Below are 21350 nucleotides of genomic sequence, written 5' to 3'. Positions count from 1 at the left end.
TGGACAATGCTCTCAGGCATTATGTGACTCTTGGGAATGTCCTGTGCAGGGCCAGGAGTTGGACTTTGATAATCCTTGTGGGTCCCTTCCAACTCAGCATATTCTGTGATGCTGTGACTGCAAAGGGATTTGTAAGCAAAAGTATTACTAACACCTCTGCAAGGAAGCTACTAAATGTGACAGAGAAAAAGACAGAAAAACAAAGAAGACGAAGCTGGAATAAACTAGATTAAAAAACTCTTTAAAGAAAGTGTTATGTGAATTTAGTGATGCCAATCAACAGGTTGAAACAATTTCCAAATTTTCTCTCAAGGACACCGATCAGATACTACAGCCAATCTCATCTGGTGGAAAAAAACAACCTGGCTAACACAGCTGACCTGAAGTTGCAGTCAAGCCTTCATCAAGCCTTTCAGGAAGACTCAGGGAAGTCTAAACTTCTAGCCTATCCGCTTTAGTTCTCTTGGTGAATGAATTAGAAGGTTAAAGTTCCAAAAAGATGATTATTGATTCTTGGTATGCTTATCATAACCTTCAGGTTAAGAAAAAGCAAAGGTCAATTTTCAGGCCAATTTCCGTATTTTAAACCTTAATGACACAAACCAAATATATTACACTGAATTGCTGACAAAAATGACGTTATTCTTAAATATATATTTGGTTTATTCAGATAGAAAAACACTTGGTAAATCATAAAACTCTCAGCAGTCCCTAAAAATACAGATGAATAAATGTCTAGAACTACCTTCACAGCCATTCACCTCTAATAATCTTATTTAGTGCTGGTAAGCAATAAGAAATAGTTTTATTTACTTACTTGATGAGAAATATCAATATTCATTATAGCTCATCATTCAAACAAGAAAACCATACAATAAAAAATTCACTTCAGATAATTGCTATTTTCCAATTTCTTATATTCTAATATCTACAATAATGAGGAGAATAGGTATGTTTTGTCTCTGAGTATCTTATAAAGAAGAGTGTCTACATTTCTTTCCTTTTTACATAAGAAATACTGAAACACAGAAATCTGGAACGATTTGATAATGTTAAAGAGTAAATCAGCATTGAGCATTAAAACAACATCTGTTTCTCAAAGCTGCATTCTATCTATGGGACTCTTCTTCACAGAGCAGAAAATCACAAGCTTGTAACTTCAAAATCTGATTCCTTTAAAGAAGAGAGACTGTTTCCCTCTAGATGGTAGAGAATCTGCAGGGTTGGGTTCCATTTCATGGATTGCACACATTCTGTATGTTTCTAGAAACTCTGAATATATTTTTGAAGAGAGCACAAATCCTGATGTTTCTAGGAGATCTTATGCATCAATCCATTCTGACATTAATTGTATGAAAGTGAGGCTCCAACCCATCTCTATATAAACACTGCCACTGAGTACCTATCTTTGAAATGTTTTCTAAACACGTGTCTTGGGGTGACACATGTACTCCAACCCCTCCAACTCAACATCAAATATTTTGTATTTCTTCTCAAGAAAAGAATCCAAGCAAATATTAGAGCAATGTATCCCAATATATTGAGAATAAAAATTAGTGTTTGGTCCAATAAAATTTCAACTATATAAACCAGCAAATTACTTTCATATGCACATTTCTAAATGCATAGGAAACATTTATGGGAAAACAGACTCTTTAATATATTATCATCATTGGGTTTGCAAACTATGTTAGTCCAGATGAGTAAAATAGATTTTCAAACCTCATTATGAACAATGAAATATTCTCTGTAAAACTCTTTTATCCATTAGTTACTGAAACTGTTTCTCTCTCACCCATACCCACATACCATTCTGCCAAGAGAAAATAACTTACCCTACATTATGATTTGCAAGGCAGGACCCTTCACCTAGTATGTTTCACCAGGAAGTTATCAAGTGTCTTAGATACCTGTATGACACTTCATCCACATTCATTTTAACAATGAAATGCACCTTACGTTTCCTTGCCTTCTTCAAGCATCAGCTCATATTGCATATGCTTTCTTCTTACACAATACCCACCAGATGTTTACAACAAACATTAAATAAAATGGTTAATTAATAGTCTCACCAGGGTTGGCTTGAGGCACAGGCTAAGTAGGCAAGTTCCTAAATTGCAGGATCTAAAGTGTCACCAAAGCACCAGGTCAACAAGGCTGTCACCAACAACTTCCCAATCAGGTAGATGTCTGTACATCCAATGTGTGCAGCAGATTCCAGTATTTCTCATATATAAGTATTTTGCACAGTCACACAATTATCACTGCAACAGATGCTATTTCACCATGCCTGAAATATGACTGCAAAGTATTCTGATTTGAATACAAAGTTTAAGTGAATCTGCTGAGCACATGAAGAGATAAGGTAAAGAGAGTGTTATTTCAAGTAGCAAGATGTGCTGATGAGACCAAACTCTGTCCTTGCCTAGATATGCCAAGTGCACCTAAGACCAGCCCTGAACCTATGTTACCAAGTTATTTTTATTTTAAAAGACTACACTGAGGGACTGATCCAAAACCCACTGAAGCAAGCAGCCTTTTTACCAATATGCTTCAGTGACATTCTGGATCTGGCCCTAATACTATGTTAATGTTAAAAACCAGAAGCAAATAATTAATAAAATTTATTGATTTGAAAGGAGGGGGAGAAATCTCAGTTAAACCATATCTTTACATGTAAAAGTCAGCAATCTAGACATGTTAAATAATCACTGCACACGCAACTGATAAGCGCATAAAACCAAGCAAACCCCAAGTTTGCAGCATTAGTCAAATACTAGTTACAAAGGCAGAGGAGCACTGCAAAACCAAAAAGGCATCATACAGTCAAGGCAAGGCTTAGAGTGCAGCAAATCATTATGAGGCAGCATAATGCTCAGCAACTAGAAAAAACTCCGGGAAGAAAATAAAGGGATAAGGCAGCATTTGTGCAGATAAATATACATGGACCTTTACTATTACCTTCAGAGATAGGACTAGGAGTAGACGCAGGAAACTGGTATGTAGGAGAATAAGGATTGTCTTCTGCAGCAGAGAAAAGCAGTGGATTTTGAGACTATCCACAAGGAAGTGGAGGTTATGCTTCATCCCCCAACTTCTATCACCATATGATTTTATTCCCTACTTTAATAACACTAGGATAGATGGTATCAGACTTTAAAAAAAGATTAATAGATTAGCAAAGGTTTAGTTATTTTATGCATCACACACGAAGGTATACTGGGCATAACTGAATTTCCAGGCAGTGTAACAGAGAGCTAGAACCTGAATCTAGTTACTATTAGGGCACTACAGTACAGTTAACTCAAAGCACAAGACAACAGATACTCTGACTGAACTTCTGGTACCTTCAGTTTTTTGCTGGATTTCAGGAAGTTCAGGAAATATGTAGGTAGGGCAATAAGGGTTTTCTTCAGGATTGTCTAAGGAGAGGAACATGATTTGCAAAAAAGAACAGAGAGGACAGATTTAACGGGGAAGAAGGGCAAGCCAAGAATCCATTCAAGCTGACTGCAGAACAGTCCCTCTCGTGCTGATGTTCTAGCTTGACACAACCTAGAATGCGTCTTTGTTCATTGCTGCCTTGCATGTCTGGGCCTTGTGAGAGATCCTGGAAGCCAAGGGGACCGAACTCATCTCCTCCATCTGAGCATGGGCTCAAACTGAGCTAAAGAACCTCTGTTAGGAGCAGCAGGATTAGGAAATAGTTCAACCCCTCCTCATTCCATCCGCTACAGCACAGCATTTATCTATGCATAAAGCTCATCAGGACAGCGCCTGCAGCAGCAAATACAGCTCCAGTTTGGCATGCTCCACATTTTGCTACAGAAGCACAGATCTGAGCTGCGCTTGCCTGCGTGTCAGGCTGTTCAGAAGGTTCAGTTTGCAAATGCTACTGCAGCCATTTCTCACACAGAAGAAAAATGTGAATGTATCAGCAGTCAGGCATAGAAGTGCGCCAAGGTGGGAATCCCTTGAGAGTGCACCACTAGAACGTTTGGAAGTCCTCACCACAATTCTAGGTTTTTAAAGGAGAAAGATAGGGGTTTTGAAAAAGCAGAGTTCAGATTTTGAATTCACCAAAAATTAGTGGAAACCTTTCCACTGGTTTCAGTGAACTTCAAATCATGCTTTGTTGTGCAGATACTAAAGCTTAACAGTATAAAAAGTTTTCTCTTATGCACAGAGATGTTTCAGGGATAACCTACTGTATTTTAAAAGTGTGTGGGTTGGGTTAGCTGGTAAAATTGGAGTTCAGGGACCTATTTTCTCCAAGTATGAAATTATTATTGGCTTTTCTGGTCTCAAATAGTATACTTGATTTCGTGTTCACCTTTCAGAACAACTCAGACCTTTCTTTGGACTTCACTGTTCTCTCACCATTGACTTCAAAGATTTCAAATACATTGGTTGAGTTCTGTGGTGCAGAGCAAACACTAATTAACATAAAATGCTTTTATTTAACACTCAGTACAATTCTTCATATGAATGAAACAAAATGTCATCAAGGTGGTTCTTTTAACGTAAAAAAAACCCATCTGTGCTACAGTACCTCTGTTTAGCTTGTGGATCTGTTTGAACATCGTCTTGTACCAGTCCTTTGATCTGTCTGTATTCTATTGGAAAAATAAATATACGTAGAAATAATCAACAATGGTTTTACCAGCCTTCAAAGTTATTCCAAATCTTCCAGCATTGAAAAAAAATTACACTCTGCTATGTGAAAGCTGTATGATATTAATATTCCAAAATATGAATTATTTCACTCAGGTATATCATCTCATATGAGGTTTCACTCAAGTAACTAATAATGAACAAGCTTTGCAGAGGCAGGCTGTAACCTCTGTAGAACTGCAGATTGTATGAAATGTTTTGCATATTAATCTGGTTTGACATCTAAAATTAAACATGTTGCCTATTTTAGTCATACATATCAATTTCCTAAGTATTCAGTGGACAGTTAGAAACATTGAGTGTTTAAGTCATTCCAGACACTAGGGGTAAGAACAGGTTAATAATTCTTTTCATAATTTCCTCTGAACACTGAATGAACGTAACCACATATAAAAGAGGTATCTGCCTCTAAGATGGCTAAAATGAGACAAAACTCTCCTTTAGCTGCTAGATGGGAAGGAAACAGAGGAGCAGAAAACATAATTTTCAGATACTGTGAGAAGAAATACTAATTTTTAATTTTCTTTTCCTGGAGGCAGCTGAAACGGGTCATAGCAAATGGAATAATTCATCATAAAATATATCGGAACTAGAATTTAATCTTCCCTTAAATCTCTGCAGCTGTAGTGAGTTCCCTCAGTCCTAAGGTAGGCAGAACCTAGCTCAGGTTTTTCGCATCAACCACATGCTCAGTGTTGTCTTACCCTCAGTGGAATCCCAATATCATCGACAGAAGTATCAGCCATGTGGTGAGGGCTCTTGACAGTGCTTCTCTTTTCTTCCACCGCCCTCTTCTCACTTGGCACTGTCTCCTGAACCGGCTTGTCCCGTAGAAGTGCTGAATCAACTTTATCAGGAACTAATCTGTCTGGCACTGAATCTGGAAAGGACAATGGGGGATTTTTACCTCATCCCAGCATTTCACAACATCACCATATTCCGCTCTTTTAAGGCAAAAATCCTAGCAAGTAGTTGATGAGACAGACTGTGTCACTGCTGGCTGTGCTTAGCAGCTAGACTGAAGGAAATCTCCCAAGAAAATGCCTGATGCCAGCCAAAGCAGGCAAGCATCTCTCAGGTTACCATCACACATCTCACGACAGTCTCAGCTGTCATATAAGACAGTGGAGTATTTTGGTATCAAGAATTGTTCCTTTTAACTAATTAGTAACTCTACAATGTCAGTCTTCATCAAAAAGCACCAGTGATACAGTCTCCCGTACATCATTTTCTGCTGATTTCAGCCTGAAGGCGCATGGTATGTGGTAGTGGTGCACTACTTTTTAACAGCTTGCATTCACCTGTCTGACAATTCCATTTGTTGCAGACAGTATATGATGTTTCCAATTCATTTCCATGCTTTAATCAGAGTGTGTAAACAACAAATGTTGTTTAAGCACACATAGGACATGATTGTACAGCAGTCTGCATAAAGATGGAGGGAAGTAACTAATTTCTTCAGATTGCCTTGCTTCCGAACTGGAATTCCTTGACACTGCCCAACTGACACCCAGAGGTAGCAGCAGGCATCACCATGGGACTTCAGGTTGCTCTGAAGCTCTACTCTGCTCTGCAGAGCTGTAGCACAGCAACCCTTAGTCAAGGACTTTTTCTATGTGGATTTCCTGGAGAGGAAACACCTGCAATTTTAGTCTGCCTCATCAAGACTTTTGCAAATCCGATAATTTTTACATCACTGCATGCATTGAAGAGAGAAAGACATGTTTATTCACATGCACATTACCATCCTGCCCAAAGCCATTAAAAGTGTAGAAATCTGATAGGGGCAGACAGTGGAGGAAAGGCTCGTGCATAGCATTGATCTGTTGGCACCTTGAGCAAACACAACTATGCCCTGCAAAACTCAGTACTGAAGGATTTGTGTTTAAAAGGTTGGTAAATTTTATGACTTAGGACAAACAGATGAGTAATTTAGTTGTTTGGTACATTTCTTTGCAGTTCCTGGGCAGTGTGTTTGCTAAAGGTACCCCACAAGCTATCAAAGCAGCAGCTTTGCTCCAGCAGAGGCAGCAGCTGGGGAGTAGTAGACCTTTCACATCATACCTGCCAGGCTACTAAGCCTTTTTTGCTGTTCTGTGGTAAAGGAAGAAACAAAACAAAAAGAAATACAGAACAAATGTGTGAGACATAAACAGCAAGTGCTCTGGTGCTGCATTTCTGACAGGCAAGAAATACGCTGTAGAATGATAGCAGCTGCTGGAGAGAATCTGTTTTCAAATACCCTGCCACAGTGACAGCCCACAGTCCCTTCTCCACACAGCAGCCTCATGGAGTAACATAAATCTCATGATGCAGTGACCAACACATTTGAAAAGAGCACTTTTATTTAAATTTTCATTTTTTTCATAACATCGGAGAATGATACATTGGACAGGAGACAATTTGAAAACCAGTAAAAATTCGGAGTCAAGCAACTTGACACCTAACTCTGTTATCATTACCATAAAGTACATTTTGAAATAATACTGCTGTAGCATTTCAAAAGGATATAAGAAATGATCGAGTCATTGTGGGTGTTTGCTGAATCTCATCACATATTACTGAGCCACAGATTCAGTGATTTGTGCACAGACACAGCTTGAAGGCTTTGATTCTCAAAACGGTCCCCTTGGTTAGAGGCTTTTCATTAATGAGTTCCCAGACTGGGATATTTGTGGTATCTCTCAGCAGGTTTGACCACCCTCAAGTTAGTGCTTTCTAAAAGGACGCCCAAATGACTTACCCAAATCACAGCTGGGAATAAACCAAGAATGCTTAGCTCTGTTCTCTGCTTTTTTTACTCCCTAGCAATTAACTGTTTTCCTTAAAGCATGAAAGCCATTTGAAAAGAATAAAACACTTTAATGACATAAAAAGTACAAACACTTTTGAAAGCTCATATTGTTAGAGCAAAGATTAAAAAACTTTAATATATTAAACACACCTGTTATATATTAATGATAAACCATGCCATGCAATGCCTGCACGGGAAATAAGTGTGCTTTCGGGTGGCACAGAACACTCGCCAAGCAAGTCTGCAGTAGTAACAAACCTCCAGGTATGTGCTGTTTTCTAGAGGAACCCACCTTCACTAGATATTTGTACTAAGTGGATCTTCTCAGCAAGGGAGACTGGTATTTCTCCTCAGTGTAGCTCCCTGATCAATACCTCTGAACTTTGCTCTTTAGCCCCAGCTCTCTGCTCTGCTGACCACTGATGGCAGGCTGCTCCTGTTCATCATGCTCACACAATAGCTGCCAACACAGGAAAAAAAACCCTCCATGCACCGGATAAGAGGAAGAGTCAGCACTCTGAGCCAGAAGAATAGATGGGAACCACCTGCTGCAGGGTAAGCAGGCCTCCTGGAACAGGTTGCTGTACTATGAGAAACTGCAAGTGAGAAATGCAACAATGGCCATCTCTGAAACTTGGGAGGAAAAATGTAAATGAGAATGGTCTCAGCTTCAGCCATCGTTTCGCAGAGGAGAACTGTGCTGAATCACTGAGCTCTTTTGACAAGAACATGTAGCTTAAGGAGTCAATGCCTGAGAGTTTTTTCCTCTTTTCCACAGAGGAGAGAATACCATGAATTAATAGACTTTTCATGAAAGAACCCAAATGTACTTTTTACATGAAGGGAATATCTCCTTTTCTCTTGTATCCCTGTGTAGGAAAGGGAGCAGCTGATGGATAGAAGCAGAAGCAGCAGGAGGTGTCTGCTGTTTCACTCTCGTGCTTGACCTGAGCCAGACTGTAGCCCCTGACACACACCAGCTAACTGAGGCTTTCACCCTTGATATCTTGTGTTCTGGGACTGTAAGAAAAGGCCAAAAACTTGCAGGCTTCTCAGAGAAAGGGTCAAGCCGAGGGATAAAACTGCTGGGAACAGTGAAGGAATGATTACAGATGCCTTCGGAGGTCCCCCAGAAGAGGTAGCACTGGAGGAGACTAAGATTTGAAACCAGTAAAAAAAAAAAAAAAAGGGAAGGAGAACCAAGTATTTGAGAACACGTTTAGTGCAAAATAAAGGCATTGAAAAGAAAATTTGCTAGAAATAAACAAGAGGATCTGAAATGACTTGCTTACGAGTTTTATTCAGTTGATATTACTGAAATCCAGGAGAAGAACATCTGAGATCTTTCACCACAACTTACTGAGATCAAGCAGACAAAAAAGGATATAATGTACTTTCCGTGTTTCAAATGCCATTATCCACTTCTAAGTCTCTGATAGTTCCAAACCAAAGGGTCTTAAATGCAGATCAATGAACTAGCAAATAAAGCACAAAATAGTAAGAAGTAATAGTAATAAGCAGGAGATGTCTGGTACAACAGTCCCTTCAGAGAATAAGAGAACTAACTCCCTAAAAAGCAATCAATAATCCACTGACGAGAAAGAAAGTCACATTATCCATCTGGATGACTAAACTACTAGAGACCTCAGACTTCCTGCATTAAAAAGACCTTGAAATTTCTAATTTACAGGGTATTTCAGAGCATACAAAAGGAATTTTTACTAAACATCATGTTGACATGAAGGAATTGATTTCAGTACCAAACATAATCAACCATTCAGGGGAAGGTGGACCATAACCTAGTAACAATTTGTTATTTGCCATGAGAGCAACCTAGTTTTGAGCAGATAAGGTTCATAAATATGAAACCAAATATGAATCATGTCAGCCAGGACAGAAATTCAATAGATAATTAAGATCTGAGAACCATTCAAGAATACTAAGTTAGCAGATCGAAATTTTAATGCTATGCTGGGATAAATCCTAGATAGGAATGGAAGCATAAGGAACTGCAGGAAACCCTCAACACATAAAAAGATGGGAAATGTACACCTACAAGAAGGCAACATATGCTGGGAAATGAAAGAAAATTACAGTGGAATAAAAGCATTAACAGAATGTCTCAGACTCAAGAATAGGTTTGAGGCACAAGAAGAATAAACAGAAACCTAGCAATGATCTTGTTCTTTTACAAAATAGGCACGATGGAACTGTTAATAAAAGGGCAGGAAAGATGACACATCTGATTACTATTTCCATTCTGCATTTGAAAAAAAAAAAGCAGAAAAAAAGAAGTATGATGTCTCACTTTGCCTGATGGAGAAATATTTTCCACTACAACAGTAACTAAGGACTATGCTGAAGAACAACTGAGGTCAGACAAAAATGAGCATGTTCATATAAACCACAGTTAAGAGTTTTAGAATAGTTCTCTGCTCTAAAGAGAGCAGTTATGGAGACTGGACCATTCATCCTCAGTATGTCTTGGAACACATAGGAAACTCTACAGGACAAGGAAGAAAGCAAATGTTGTGACAACCTTTGAAAAACATTAGTCTGATGGTTGGGACATCTGTCTGTCAAGTCAGCAATAATGCCATAAAAATGATTTACATGGGATCTTCTAATAAATACATGGTCGGACACAAACAGTGTCAATCAATACAAATTTGCGACTAAGATGCCTTGTCAAACCAACATGATACATGTAAATTACAAGTTTGACTAATACAGACTGAAAAACAGGGATTAGAATGATATACTTCACAGACATGATCAAATTGCATATCCAGCCATGATCTGTATCACAAAAAAACATGATGAGAGAAGGCTCTTCAGTCTATCAGGGTAAAGTATCATGAGTGCTAATAGCCAAAAGCAATATTCAGACAGGACAAAACCATGAAGGTAATTAGTAAATAGAATAATTTCACATCAATTCTCCCAGAGCCAGTGTGAATGTTATCATCACATTATACAACTTGGTCTCTCGTGCTCTTAAAGTCTATAGAGAGAAAATATCCTTGTGTTGTATACACTGAAATACTCCAAATTTGATGAAAAAAAATGACCAGAAGCATATACCATCTCGAGAAAGTCAACAAAAAGCTTTGAGATTTAAAAAGGCTTCCTCAAATCATATTTTCTCCTCTTGATGCAGCTGAGGAATCCAGACATCCTCATTCAGGAGCACATAAGCAAAGCTGCTTCAGATGCTAGCAAAAAGGAGGAGATAATCCACTCATTACCCTTTTAATCTGGTGGGCTACAGTGAGAACACTATCTTCAGGATCAAAGACTGAAGCCTATTTTTAAAAGGCACTGACAAGAATCTCATGAAGGACTGCAAAGGAGCACATCAATGCTGTAATTAAAATGGCTACAGAATGAGAGTTCAGGCCTTGACCCTATTATCTGATTTTATTTTTTTTCTTTGCAAAAGGTAAGCCATAGCACTAGTGGCTAGATTCCTGGAGTTTCCCAAGCCCACTAGAAATCAAGGCAAACTGGACTGCATCTCTGTGGCCTGTTACAAGCTACAGTCTTTGGTGATGCACAAGGAACTGGGAAGCTGTGGTAATGCCAGCCATCAGGAGAACTAAAAAGGACAAGCGAAGGTTCCCTCCAAACCCAGAGGTAAAGAGATGGAACTATCCATTCAGGCTCTGTGAGAAAGGCTTTGATTACTGGGAGTTCTCAAACAAGGCTGTTTTGCTCATATGCAAATCCAGAGTTCAAGGATTACTGCAGTATGTGTTTGAGTTGATCCAGTTACTGATAGTGGAACAAATTGCCAAGATCAAACTTGTGGGCAAGCAGATTATTTACTATTGGGCAAATCATGCTACGAATTCAAGGTCAAATCTCTCCCACAGAGATCTGTAACAGAAAATACAGCTGCTTTCACACTGCAGTAGCTGAGAAGTAGCATATTACCTTTTCAAGCTACCTCAAGTTTCTTTGTGTCTACAGATATGTGGGAGCATACACCCTTTTCACCACAGCAAGACACCTGACAGCTGTTACCTTGCAATACCCAGCTTATTCATATGTCCACAGCCCAGTTAAAAACCTCTCCCCAGCCTCAAAGAGCTTCTGATCCACGGGTTTTAATTAGAAAAAACATACCACTTTCACTTGCCTGTTGTATGTTCCAGTCACTAAGACTTTTTTGAGACAATTTTGTTAGCTCTTAGTAGTCTGGACCTAATTATCCACAGCACACACATTCTCCAGTTCCTTGTAGCCTAACATGTCGTTTGCTCATTTTGAGCCACAATTATCTATATGCAAGTCTCCTTACCTCGATTGTGCTGCAAGAGGACAATAGTGGGATTGACGATTGTGGTAGAAGGATAGGCAGAGGCAGACTTGCTGATGGAAGTGATGGAGGTTGGATAGTCAGTGCCAGGCTGGGGCACTTCATTTAGCACAGGACCTGGGTCCTGAAAAGAAGAGCAACACATCATTAGCAGCGTGCAGAAGGCTGCTACACTGGGAAAATCTGGAAAAAAACCCCTAACATTTTAGGCTGAATGAGAAGCATAATCATAGCAAATTTTAGTAAAAAAGGCATAAGCACAAGTATTACCTGGCTCCTTGTACATACCCTGCCCATTGTTAATGAAATTAGTTTGCTAAGGCAGTACTATAGTTACTTGGTGTTGGGTTTCACAGCTCCAACCCCAAAATAGGGCACTAAGTTCATCTAGCAGACTCTTTGGAGCAAACACAAGGTGTCAGAAATGAGCAAATCTGGTTGGGGGGAAGATGCAGACATCTTTCCCCTGATACATCCACACACAAACATTTGATCCAAGAGTATTCCTTTCACAGCAAGTCAGACATGCAAAACTCATGCAGTTCTGGAGTGAAACAGTATTACTGCAGCTGGTTTGGTAAGAAAAGTCCTAAGGAATTAAGTTAGCACCATCACTCAGGAGACAGTGTGATACCTACCTGATTAAAGTAATGACAAAAAAGCTCCAAAACTGACAGAGGGTAAAAAGTAGGACTCTAGTAAGGAAGACGGCTTTGCCACTGGAGCACAGATAGCAAGCTGCTCTTGCTCTCCTAAAGCATCCAGGTGCAGTATTTGCTTATTTCAAAGCCACCTCTGATACCACCACAGCTCTGGCTGCTCTGTAGAAATACAGGCTGTGTCAGCAGAGAGACTTTGAAAACTAGCTCACGTTTGAAAAACCTCAGTCCATGGAAACTGGACTTTTGGTGGTGGTAAGGTGGCTAAGATAAAGAAGGGATGACGACTAAAGACTGTGTGTGCATCAGTTTAGACTGAGATTTTTCAAAGCATCTTAAGGAATTTGGACACACAATTATCTTTAATGGGGACTGAGCATCCAAACAAAGAGAATATGGGACAGCAAACTAAATTCCTGTATTCCTTTTTGCTGCTCCACTGTCAGACTCAAATGCTGCAAGCCAGGGATCTGTAAAATCAGCTGACTAGTCAAGGGAATTTTCATCACTATTAAAAAAACCCCAAATATGCACAGAATATTGCTCCAGAAAAATCCCTGCTTCCAGATTTTCTGCATAAGTGCAACTGCAACTCAGTGCCCTTCATGCACACCAGAATCAGATGAAAGAGCATCAGGCAGGGGACTGAACAGGGGCCAAAGTGAGGCCTGGCAACAGAGCTCACAGACAAATCATAGTGACAATTGGCCATAACCAGAACAAGCACCTACAGCCTCTCCAACCTTGAGGGGAAATGGGGAAGAACAATTTTGTTCTGTTGGATAAAGGTGATCTTGCTTCAAGCAGCAGCTGGTCAGGCCATAGATATTTCATGGGGACAGAAAAGAACCAATGGTCTTCAGAAACAGACCCGAGAGAGACCCAGCCCCATCTTTCTGACTGCGGTAACAACAATAACAATACGATTAGAGAAAAGGAGGAAGAGTCAGGGAAAAGTGTGAGAAAATGCTGTGAGCTTCACTTTGATAACTAAAACACAAATAAGAATCCCTCAAAGAAAAGGAATGCTGGATCAGGATAGGCTCAGCAGCCCCAGAGAAGTCACCAAAGAGGGTGAACAAAGACCATGTAAACCATTGTGGAAAACAGCTCTGTGACCACATGCCTGAAGTGAGCATGTCCAAAAATGTTTCAAAACTCTCATCTTAAGAAAGTCAGGTACAACAAAATTTCCACTGCTCCTCTATGACTTGGATACCTCCTGATTTTTTTTCTAGAGTCTGCACATAGGCTCCATTAAAAAAAAACCAAACCACAAAACAACCCAAAAAACCATCCAAAACACAAACAAAGAACACCAAACAAACAAAAAACAAAGTAAAACCAAAACAACAAATCCAAACTTTCATTCACTGCTCTCTACAATAAAAACCCTACCAATTTTAATAAAAGTTGAAAGGCCAATGCTGAGAACTTTTGAAAATGTCATCCTTGGTTGTTATTTTTCTTTCCCCCAGCCCACGTGCCTGTTTGCTAGATCCCTATAGAGTCAAAGGGCAGAGCAAGCATCATCACAAGAGAATCCAGTTTCTGGTGAACTTCTTCCTTGTCCTGACAAGCAAGCATAAAAAAAAGTGGCTGTAAGACTTTCAGTATGAGGAGGGTAGGGTAGTTTTTGCCTGCTCTGCAATTTTAACTGAGAGATACTTTTCCTCCTTGTCCCTAAGGACTTTTTAAAATAAGTGATGAGCTTAAAGAGAAACAAAACCTAACCCAAGAAGAACACCGTAAATTCCAAGTTCAAACTCCTGTGGACTGAATTATTCAAAATTTTAAAAGATGAGCAATTCCAAAATGAAAAGACACTCTCTGCCTAATCTACCGCATAGCAACTCCATGCTTGGAAGACTCTTAGTACAGTAACTGATCTTATAACTTGTAGGTCATTGGATACTGGCAGCAATCTTACACTGATTTTATCAGGGATTTGTGTGGAGACCATATGGTCATGTGGCTCCAAATGGAACAGAAAGCCAGCCCTAACCTTTAACTGGTCTGCTGTTTTCTGCTTTAAATGTTATTCAAACACAATTAAGGATGCTATAAAAAGAGCCTGAAGAGATCAGTTAGTTGCAGCTATTCCGTTTATGCAGAGTTCATTATTCTGAGCAAATCCTGTGAAGACCCTTAAGGTGTACATCACCCAGCAGAACAGGCACAAAGGGAGACAGTCAAATGTTGTGAGAAGTCAAAAGAAAGTTCAAAGCTGCACAAGGCAGGCAAACTGCATGCACTAGCACAGGATGCAAACAGGGTTTCAGTTGTCATGCTGCTGGCAGGGAGTGAGTCATCACTCCTCCCTCAAGTTTAGTATTGCAAGGAGAAAGTATTTTTAATCCAGGAATACAAATTTAGGAAAAGGGCGAGGAGGGTACTTGGCAAGCTTACTGTATGTGAGACGACTCCAGTGATTTCAGGCTTCAAGCCCCTGTGCAAAGCCCCTGTGACTGGAGGGACAAGTGAAGGTGGTGATGAGAAGAATGGCAGTTTCGGGTAAACAGAGGGTAATGTGCCAGATGTGGAGGGTGCTTGGTTATGGTGGGAGCCCTTCTGGAGATGTGGGGGAATGAAATCGTCTAGAGTTGGAAAAGTCAAGGGTGAGCCAGGAGAAACAATCTCAGGGAATACGGAGCCTTGCCCAAAAGGAACCAGAGGTGGTGGTGGAGTGCTGGAGCTGCCTTCTTGTTGTCTGTCTGGATTAACCTGGAGGAGGGGGACTACTATAACTCCAGGCTGAGCTGAGGTGGTGGCAGTGGCATCCTGTAGGAAACAAGGTGTTGTTATGTATTGGGGGAGATCCGTACTTTAGTCTAATGCAGCCATATTGTGTCATGCAAGGAATGTACCCAAAATGATACAAAGCCCCAGCAGATCATCTTTCCTTAAAGAGACATACTACTTCTGCTTGCAGCCCTGGCCTCTGTGAACACAACATGTTTTCACAAAAATCTTCATTCACCCTCACCACCCCTCTTCTCCAGTCCTGTGTAGTGAGGCTAAATCAAACCAAAGAACAGCTCAGCATTTACCATCACTTGAGAAGCTCTAACCATTACATATTACAGAGTTTGCTTCCTTCACATCTCACTAAAACAGATCCTCAACAGCCCAACCCAACTCCCTACAAACACCACACACACACACAAACACACAGATCAACGTTGAGGGGACACACATGGGGTGTTAAACATTATCAAGTAGAAGACCACAAGACTCAGGGTAGCACAACAAGTGCTGAGAAATTAGGTTGGAGGAGAATAAAGCATTAAAGGAACATTGTAATGAATTAAAGAACTGTTTGCTCGGCTGGAAGAAAACAAGGTTATGTAGAAAACATGTACCATGCTGCGTCCCATTGCCTTGTATGGTGGCTGTCGCTGCTGAGTAAGGTAAGGCTCTTTTCTCATCCTGTCCTCTGTGGCAGTTGTGCTCTGGGGCTCGAGCACTCTGTCCCTCACAGCTTGCGGAGGTGATGACTGAGTCCGGGAGGGCTGGCCCGCACCACAACTAACTGCATCTTTGCTGAGGACAATGTAAAAGTACGGCCTGGGAGGAATAGGAGGAGGAGGAGCAGCAGGAAGAGACTTTTCAGTGTCTGTTACAGAGGAAACAATGTTGGTGGCTGGTGCCTGAATGAGCTCAGCGCCCAAACTGGTGCTGGCTGCTGGGTCATGTGTGGTGCCAGTGGAATTTTGAGATGCGCCCGAGCAAGTGCTGTTAGATAAACAAGCTACATATAGTTTGGTGACCTTTTTATCCGCCTTCGTCTCATGACTGGAATTCATTCCAGACTTACTACTGGGATCTGCCCTGTCAGGGCTGCGTTGCATGGATGATGCACCCAATGAGGAGTGACTTTCCAAGAGTGGCTGCCCAGCATGCACCTCATCTTTGGGGTCTGAAGAGGGAGAATGCCCTGCCGGCAAGCCTTGCTTCCCACTGGTGCCATAGGGGGTAGGTGATGACAAATAACAGCGTGCACTGGTGTTTGGTGATGCACGCTGCATATAAGGCTTCGGTGTATTCAGGTACACACAGTCCATGATGGGCACTGGCAACAGGTTGGTCGCTTTAGTGTCAGTGCGAGGACGCCATGCAAAGCTTTCCTCTTTGGGAAGAGGAGGACGGGGAGGAGCAAGGGCCTGATCAGGCAGAGTCAAGAAAGTAGGAAGGAGAAAGGAAGCAGCATCAAATGAAAGGAAAAAGGAAGGAAAAAAAATTAAATTCTGAGAATGAATTTGATCATTAGACTTGGGTTAAGCAGGTTTTAATACAGCAAGAATAAAAAGCAAATACAGTATCTGGAAGGCCAGTGCAGAACTCACTCACATACACTGTCTCACACGTTCTTTCTTAGCACAGCTCACTGCAGCACACAAACTTAACCCAGCCCTCAAGTCCCTGCCTACATGTTTCTCTCTCTGCACTCAATAATTCTCACTACTGTATTGTTTTAAGAGGCTTGCACAGCAACACCCACCATGCCCCTGGGAAAGCCTCAGTCAAGATTTAACATCATAGCAAACTAAATTCAGGCTCATGCTTGCGTAACTAAACACTTCCCAGCACTGGGGACATTTGAACTGCAAAGCCAAATTCAGAGCTCTAGGCCATCTCTGCATGTTGAGTGCACTGCTGAAAAGTGAACATTGCCAAGTTTCACCAGTGCTAACAAAAGCAGACATCATGCGAGTGCTGTAGCCTACCACAGCTGGCTAAGTAAAAAGTCAACATTTCTTCATTCTAAAGGCCAGCTCTTCAATTCTCTTTAGGATTTTTCTATCCTGAAAATGCTTTCAGGAAGAGCAGAATAATTCATGTTTCTTGAGGAACTGAGATCATCAGAATTTGCCTCCAGAATCAAGATCACCAACAGAGAAATCCTGCTTTTAGTAAATAATAAGAAAAGCTTTACTGGTTTTGGTACTTGGCAACATATAGCTTGCTAATTCTAAATTGCCTGCCTACTGCAACTCCAATTACAGTGAATTTTTTCTGAAAGCCAAACTGTTTTGAGATAAAATAACAATACAGAGGTTTCATTTTATTTATTGCTTTGTTGCCAGTAGCTGAAAACTATGATCTACTGGAAAGAAGAGAATACCTACCTGGCAAACAGCAGCTCCCTGCATTTTTGCAAATTAACCCTTTGGAGACTGTGAAAGTAGGTTTTACCACACCCTGTTTTCATATCTTTATGGGCAAAGGCTGCCTAAACTATTTCTAAAAATGCTGAAACCAGAGAATGAAGATGCTTGCAACATTCAAATCTGGAAAGAGATGTCCTTTAAAAGTCATCCACATATGACAAGTTGTGGCAAGCACTTACTCTTGTTACATGGATATAGACGTAGAAAAGTTTCATAAAATTACAGCTGCTGTTCCTAAATCTGCTGCCCTCATGCCGCTCCTCTGCCCTTCCCTCCCTTCCCTGAAGCACAAGGGAGTGGATAAGTGGGTTGGTAAGTGCTGTTCTGAAGGGCTTCTGCCTCCGAACTCCTTTTGGAGTTTCTTCCATTTCAGCTCAGCGTGAACAGTAGTTCTGGGGATTTCTGTAACAAGTATTATGTGCACCAGTGCTCTCTCTGTTCATCAACAAGATCAGGAAAGGACTACAGGACAGCTGTAAGTATTGAGCAGAAATGGGTCTCTCTTTAGGGTGCTGCTCCTTCCCACACCTTCATTGGAGCTGTTCCGTCTTCCACTTTCACCTAAGGTGCCTGGTCTGTATCATTGCTAAAGGGATCCTGATGATGGGAGCAGTCACACTGATAGGGGATTGGGCTTTAAAGGGACTCTGTTCCTCACAATAATTCAGTTTCCAATGAAGGGTTTCCTTACCAGCTTTCAGACTGCTTCTGTGCAGACTGAGTACCCAAAAAAAAAAAAAAAAAAAAAAAAAGGATGACATTGCACTTCTCTTAGCAGATTGACTTCAACAATTTAGCTTCAGGTACAAATAACCTTTCCCTGGTCGCAGTCTATCAGTTACAGTGTTAAAACTGAAAGGCATTTCCCAATATTTTATTTTTAATGTCGGGTGCAACTCTGATTTCAGCCTGCAGCAATTTCTAGGAAATAAACCAACATAAAATACAAAATAATTATAGATGATTACTTCACCTTTCTTCTTGCATTGTCCTCCTCCTTTGTTCACCCAGGAAATGCTGTGGTGTGCCTGAATACACGAGCTCCACAACACTTTGCTGACATCAGTGTCACCCCCATTTTAAACGCAGAAAAAGCTGAGGCACAGCAACTTACCCATCTGCAGCCAAGTTTGGAGTTCAACCCAAGACTCCTGATCATGAATCCAGTGCTTGAACCCAGATGATCACCCTCAGGGTCACAGAAGAAAGACTTACCTGTGGCTTGCTGTCTGAAGAAAGGTTTGGACGCACACTCCTGTAACCCTTGGCAGCCAAAGATGATGGTTGGGCATCCCCATTGGCATCAGTGTTAGACGATGACCTCCAATCATCTGCGAGGGGAAAGAAAACTCACATCACAAAGGATTCCCTCCAGCTGCAGGATAAGTGAAAGGAGGGGACTCTTTTCTTCCTTTTTTCCCTTCTTTCTCTTTTTTTCCCCCAGGCAACAAGAAATAATTCCAATAAAGCAACAGAAGTAGCCAATGTTTATACCTGTTTCTGAGTTTTCTGGCTCCAGACCTAAGTGTTTCACAGAAAGGAGGGACAGAGAAGATAGGGGTGGAGGATAGGCATAGAGGAAAAGAAAGGGGGAAAAAAATAAACCATTACATTTCCAGAAAACATGTATCAATTGAAGTTAAGAGTCAAGCTACTTCATTTCACACATAAAATGCTTTCTGACAGGGCTGTGTAATTACCATAGAGACCAACCCTAAACATGATGTCCTCCTTGTTTCTGACCTTTGTAAACACAAGGCAATTCATTCAGAGCAATGAAGAAACAATTGTTCACTGACATTCTTATTTCAGAGGCAAAAAGGCTGCCCAGCTAGCTACTTTCTAAAGCTGCAGCTTGACATCCAGACACCACAAATTACTGGAAATGTAGGGACCCTGTATTCAGATTATAAAGACATATCTATCCTTAACAATATCACTATATGTGACTGAGCTAAAGGATTACCAACAAATAGATCAAGTTTTGCAGACTTAGTGCATGAAGGGAGCTATAAGATATAACACCACTTTACAACACAGTCCCTGCAGCTATGTGCAGCGGTCTCATCACATATTTACCCACTTCCCACTGGGCTCCTCCCCACCCTGTACCTATTTTGCTGTTTAAGTTATATGCAAAATCACTTGCAGCTCCAAAGTACATTTCATGAAGTGATTGAGAGAGTAAGCAAAATAAGTATTAATGAGCTGATTTCCATAGCAATGGGCCTATTGCCATTCAAGCTGTTAGAAATTTATGAAGCCATCAACAGAAAGGAGAGAGGCAACAGTAGGGGGTAGGAGTGAAGAAACAGAGAAAGGCAAGCATAAAGAGAGGGTAGGTCACGGGTGGAGCAGAACGGGAGAAGACAGAGCCGAAAGTGGCACATTAGGGCTAGAATTAATGGAATTGCCCTTTCTTGAACAATACAGTCAGAAACGATGTATGCTTTGCTTTCAAGAGCAAGTTTTACCCCCTCCCCCTTAACGGCATCTTGCCTTTGGGATTTCATTCTCTTTGCCAGACCCACGACACTGGCCAGGTTTGTTATGCTTTGCCTGTCTCCTACAATTAAGTAATTACACGTCTGCTATTGAAAGACGGCAGAGCTCTCTGGCGGCACTGTCTGTCTGGGGGACGCTATCCCCGCTTCCTTGACAACCCAGCTGAATGCTGCAGTGCCAGTAGCACCCTCAGCTTCTTTCTGCTCCACCTCATGCCTGGGATAAAAGGAGGTGACATAGGCAAGCCGGGGGCACCGGTGGGGGGAGGGGAAGAAAGAAAAGAACTGAGAGTTTTGGTGCTCCTGACAAACTTAAGTCAATAACTGAGTGGTCATGAAACCTGCACTAGGAGTCAGTCTCTACTGGTCTGGTCCTTGCAAGAGGTTTCCAACTATGCTCTGGAATTCTGGGCTTTAAACCATAGTTATAAAGTAAGCTCAAGACCCTGGACTGACCTGTCTTGAGATTACTATGAGTAAAAGATTCCAGTTAACCTTCTACCACTTACTTTCAGGTTGCTCAACATCCTGAGGACATGGTGAAGTGATATTCCGATTCCCTTCATAGGATGGAGTTGCCCGGAGGGTTACAGCTCCTTTTCCACTGCAGACTTTCGTGGGATCCATTTCTACAGGAAACGCACATGCACAGAAGAAACACATAGAAAGGGATGATGCAAAGCTATCAGGAGCCATCAGAGCTCTAGAGTAATTTTAGCATGGCTGCCTCCAGGTGAATCAATCTAGTAATGTTTGTGCAGATGAAGAATAGCTCTGTATTTAAAGCATTGAGAAATAAAAGCAGTTTTTTATTCATGTAATCAATGAATGCAGCAGTTAAGTTCTGAGTTGGTGCAACAGAGCGAAGAAAGTAGGGGGAAAAAATGAGTGTTTGAACCAAATATCACAGGTCCATTTGCTTTTTTTGTTCTACTTTGTACAGAGACATTGTGCTAGCAAGGACAATCTACCATTACATCTGTGGCTCTTCTATAGGGATGTCCCAGTGGCATAATGCACACGCTTTGTGTGCCAAAGCTTAAAAATGCCTTTTGTGGAGCACTGAAAGAGGGGGGGAAAAAAGAAATACTTATGACCACTGGAAGGTAAAATCTTGTAATGATGCTGAATACCATTTAAAAGCAAGGCACTGCAAGCCACCGCCCTGCCATCTCCTCATTGCATGGCAGTGTTGCACCTTCTGACACAGGAAGCCAAATCCTGAAA

The 21350-nt window shown here is 41.1% G+C and overlaps 1 protein-coding gene across 15 annotated transcripts in view; it reads right to left on the bottom strand.

The window, feature by feature from the left end:
• Positions 1-21350, bottom strand: part of SORBS1 (sorbin and SH3 domain containing 1) — a 75543-nt gene that overhangs the window by 39941 nt on the left and 14252 nt on the right. For 3 of the 15 annotated variants that reach the window (XM_017725902.1, XM_017725915.1, XM_017725911.1), the window contains exons 5-15: positions 20633-20752; positions 19114-19140; positions 18835-18950; positions 15811-16611; positions 14858-15229; positions 11772-11913; positions 6739-6768; positions 5379-5554; positions 4553-4616; positions 3348-3422; positions 2962-3024 (exon numbers count right to left, since the gene is read on the bottom strand). In XM_017725902.1, coding sequence (XP_017581391.1) covers positions 2962-3024; positions 3348-3422; positions 4553-4616; positions 5379-5554; positions 6739-6768; positions 11772-11913; positions 14858-15229; positions 15811-16611; positions 18835-18950; positions 19114-19140; positions 20633-20752 — 1986 coding nt within the window. The remainder of the gene's footprint in view (positions 1-2961; positions 3025-3347; positions 3423-4552; positions 4617-5378; positions 5555-6738; positions 6769-11771; positions 11914-14857; positions 15230-15810; positions 16612-18834; positions 18951-19113; positions 19141-20632; positions 20753-21350) is intronic. The other 12 variants (XM_017725904.1, XM_017725912.1, XM_017725905.1 and 9 more) reach the window with 8 other exon arrangements.

Source organism: Corvus brachyrhynchos, unplaced genomic scaffold (genome assembly GCF_000691975.1).
Source record: "Corvus brachyrhynchos isolate BGI_N302 unplaced genomic scaffold, ASM69197v1 scaffold61, whole genome shotgun sequence".
NCBI lineage: Eukaryota > Metazoa > Chordata > Aves > Passeriformes > Corvidae > Corvus > Corvus brachyrhynchos.
Note: the sequence above shows the minus strand (reverse complement) of the source record. Positions and strands in the feature narration are given on the sequence as shown.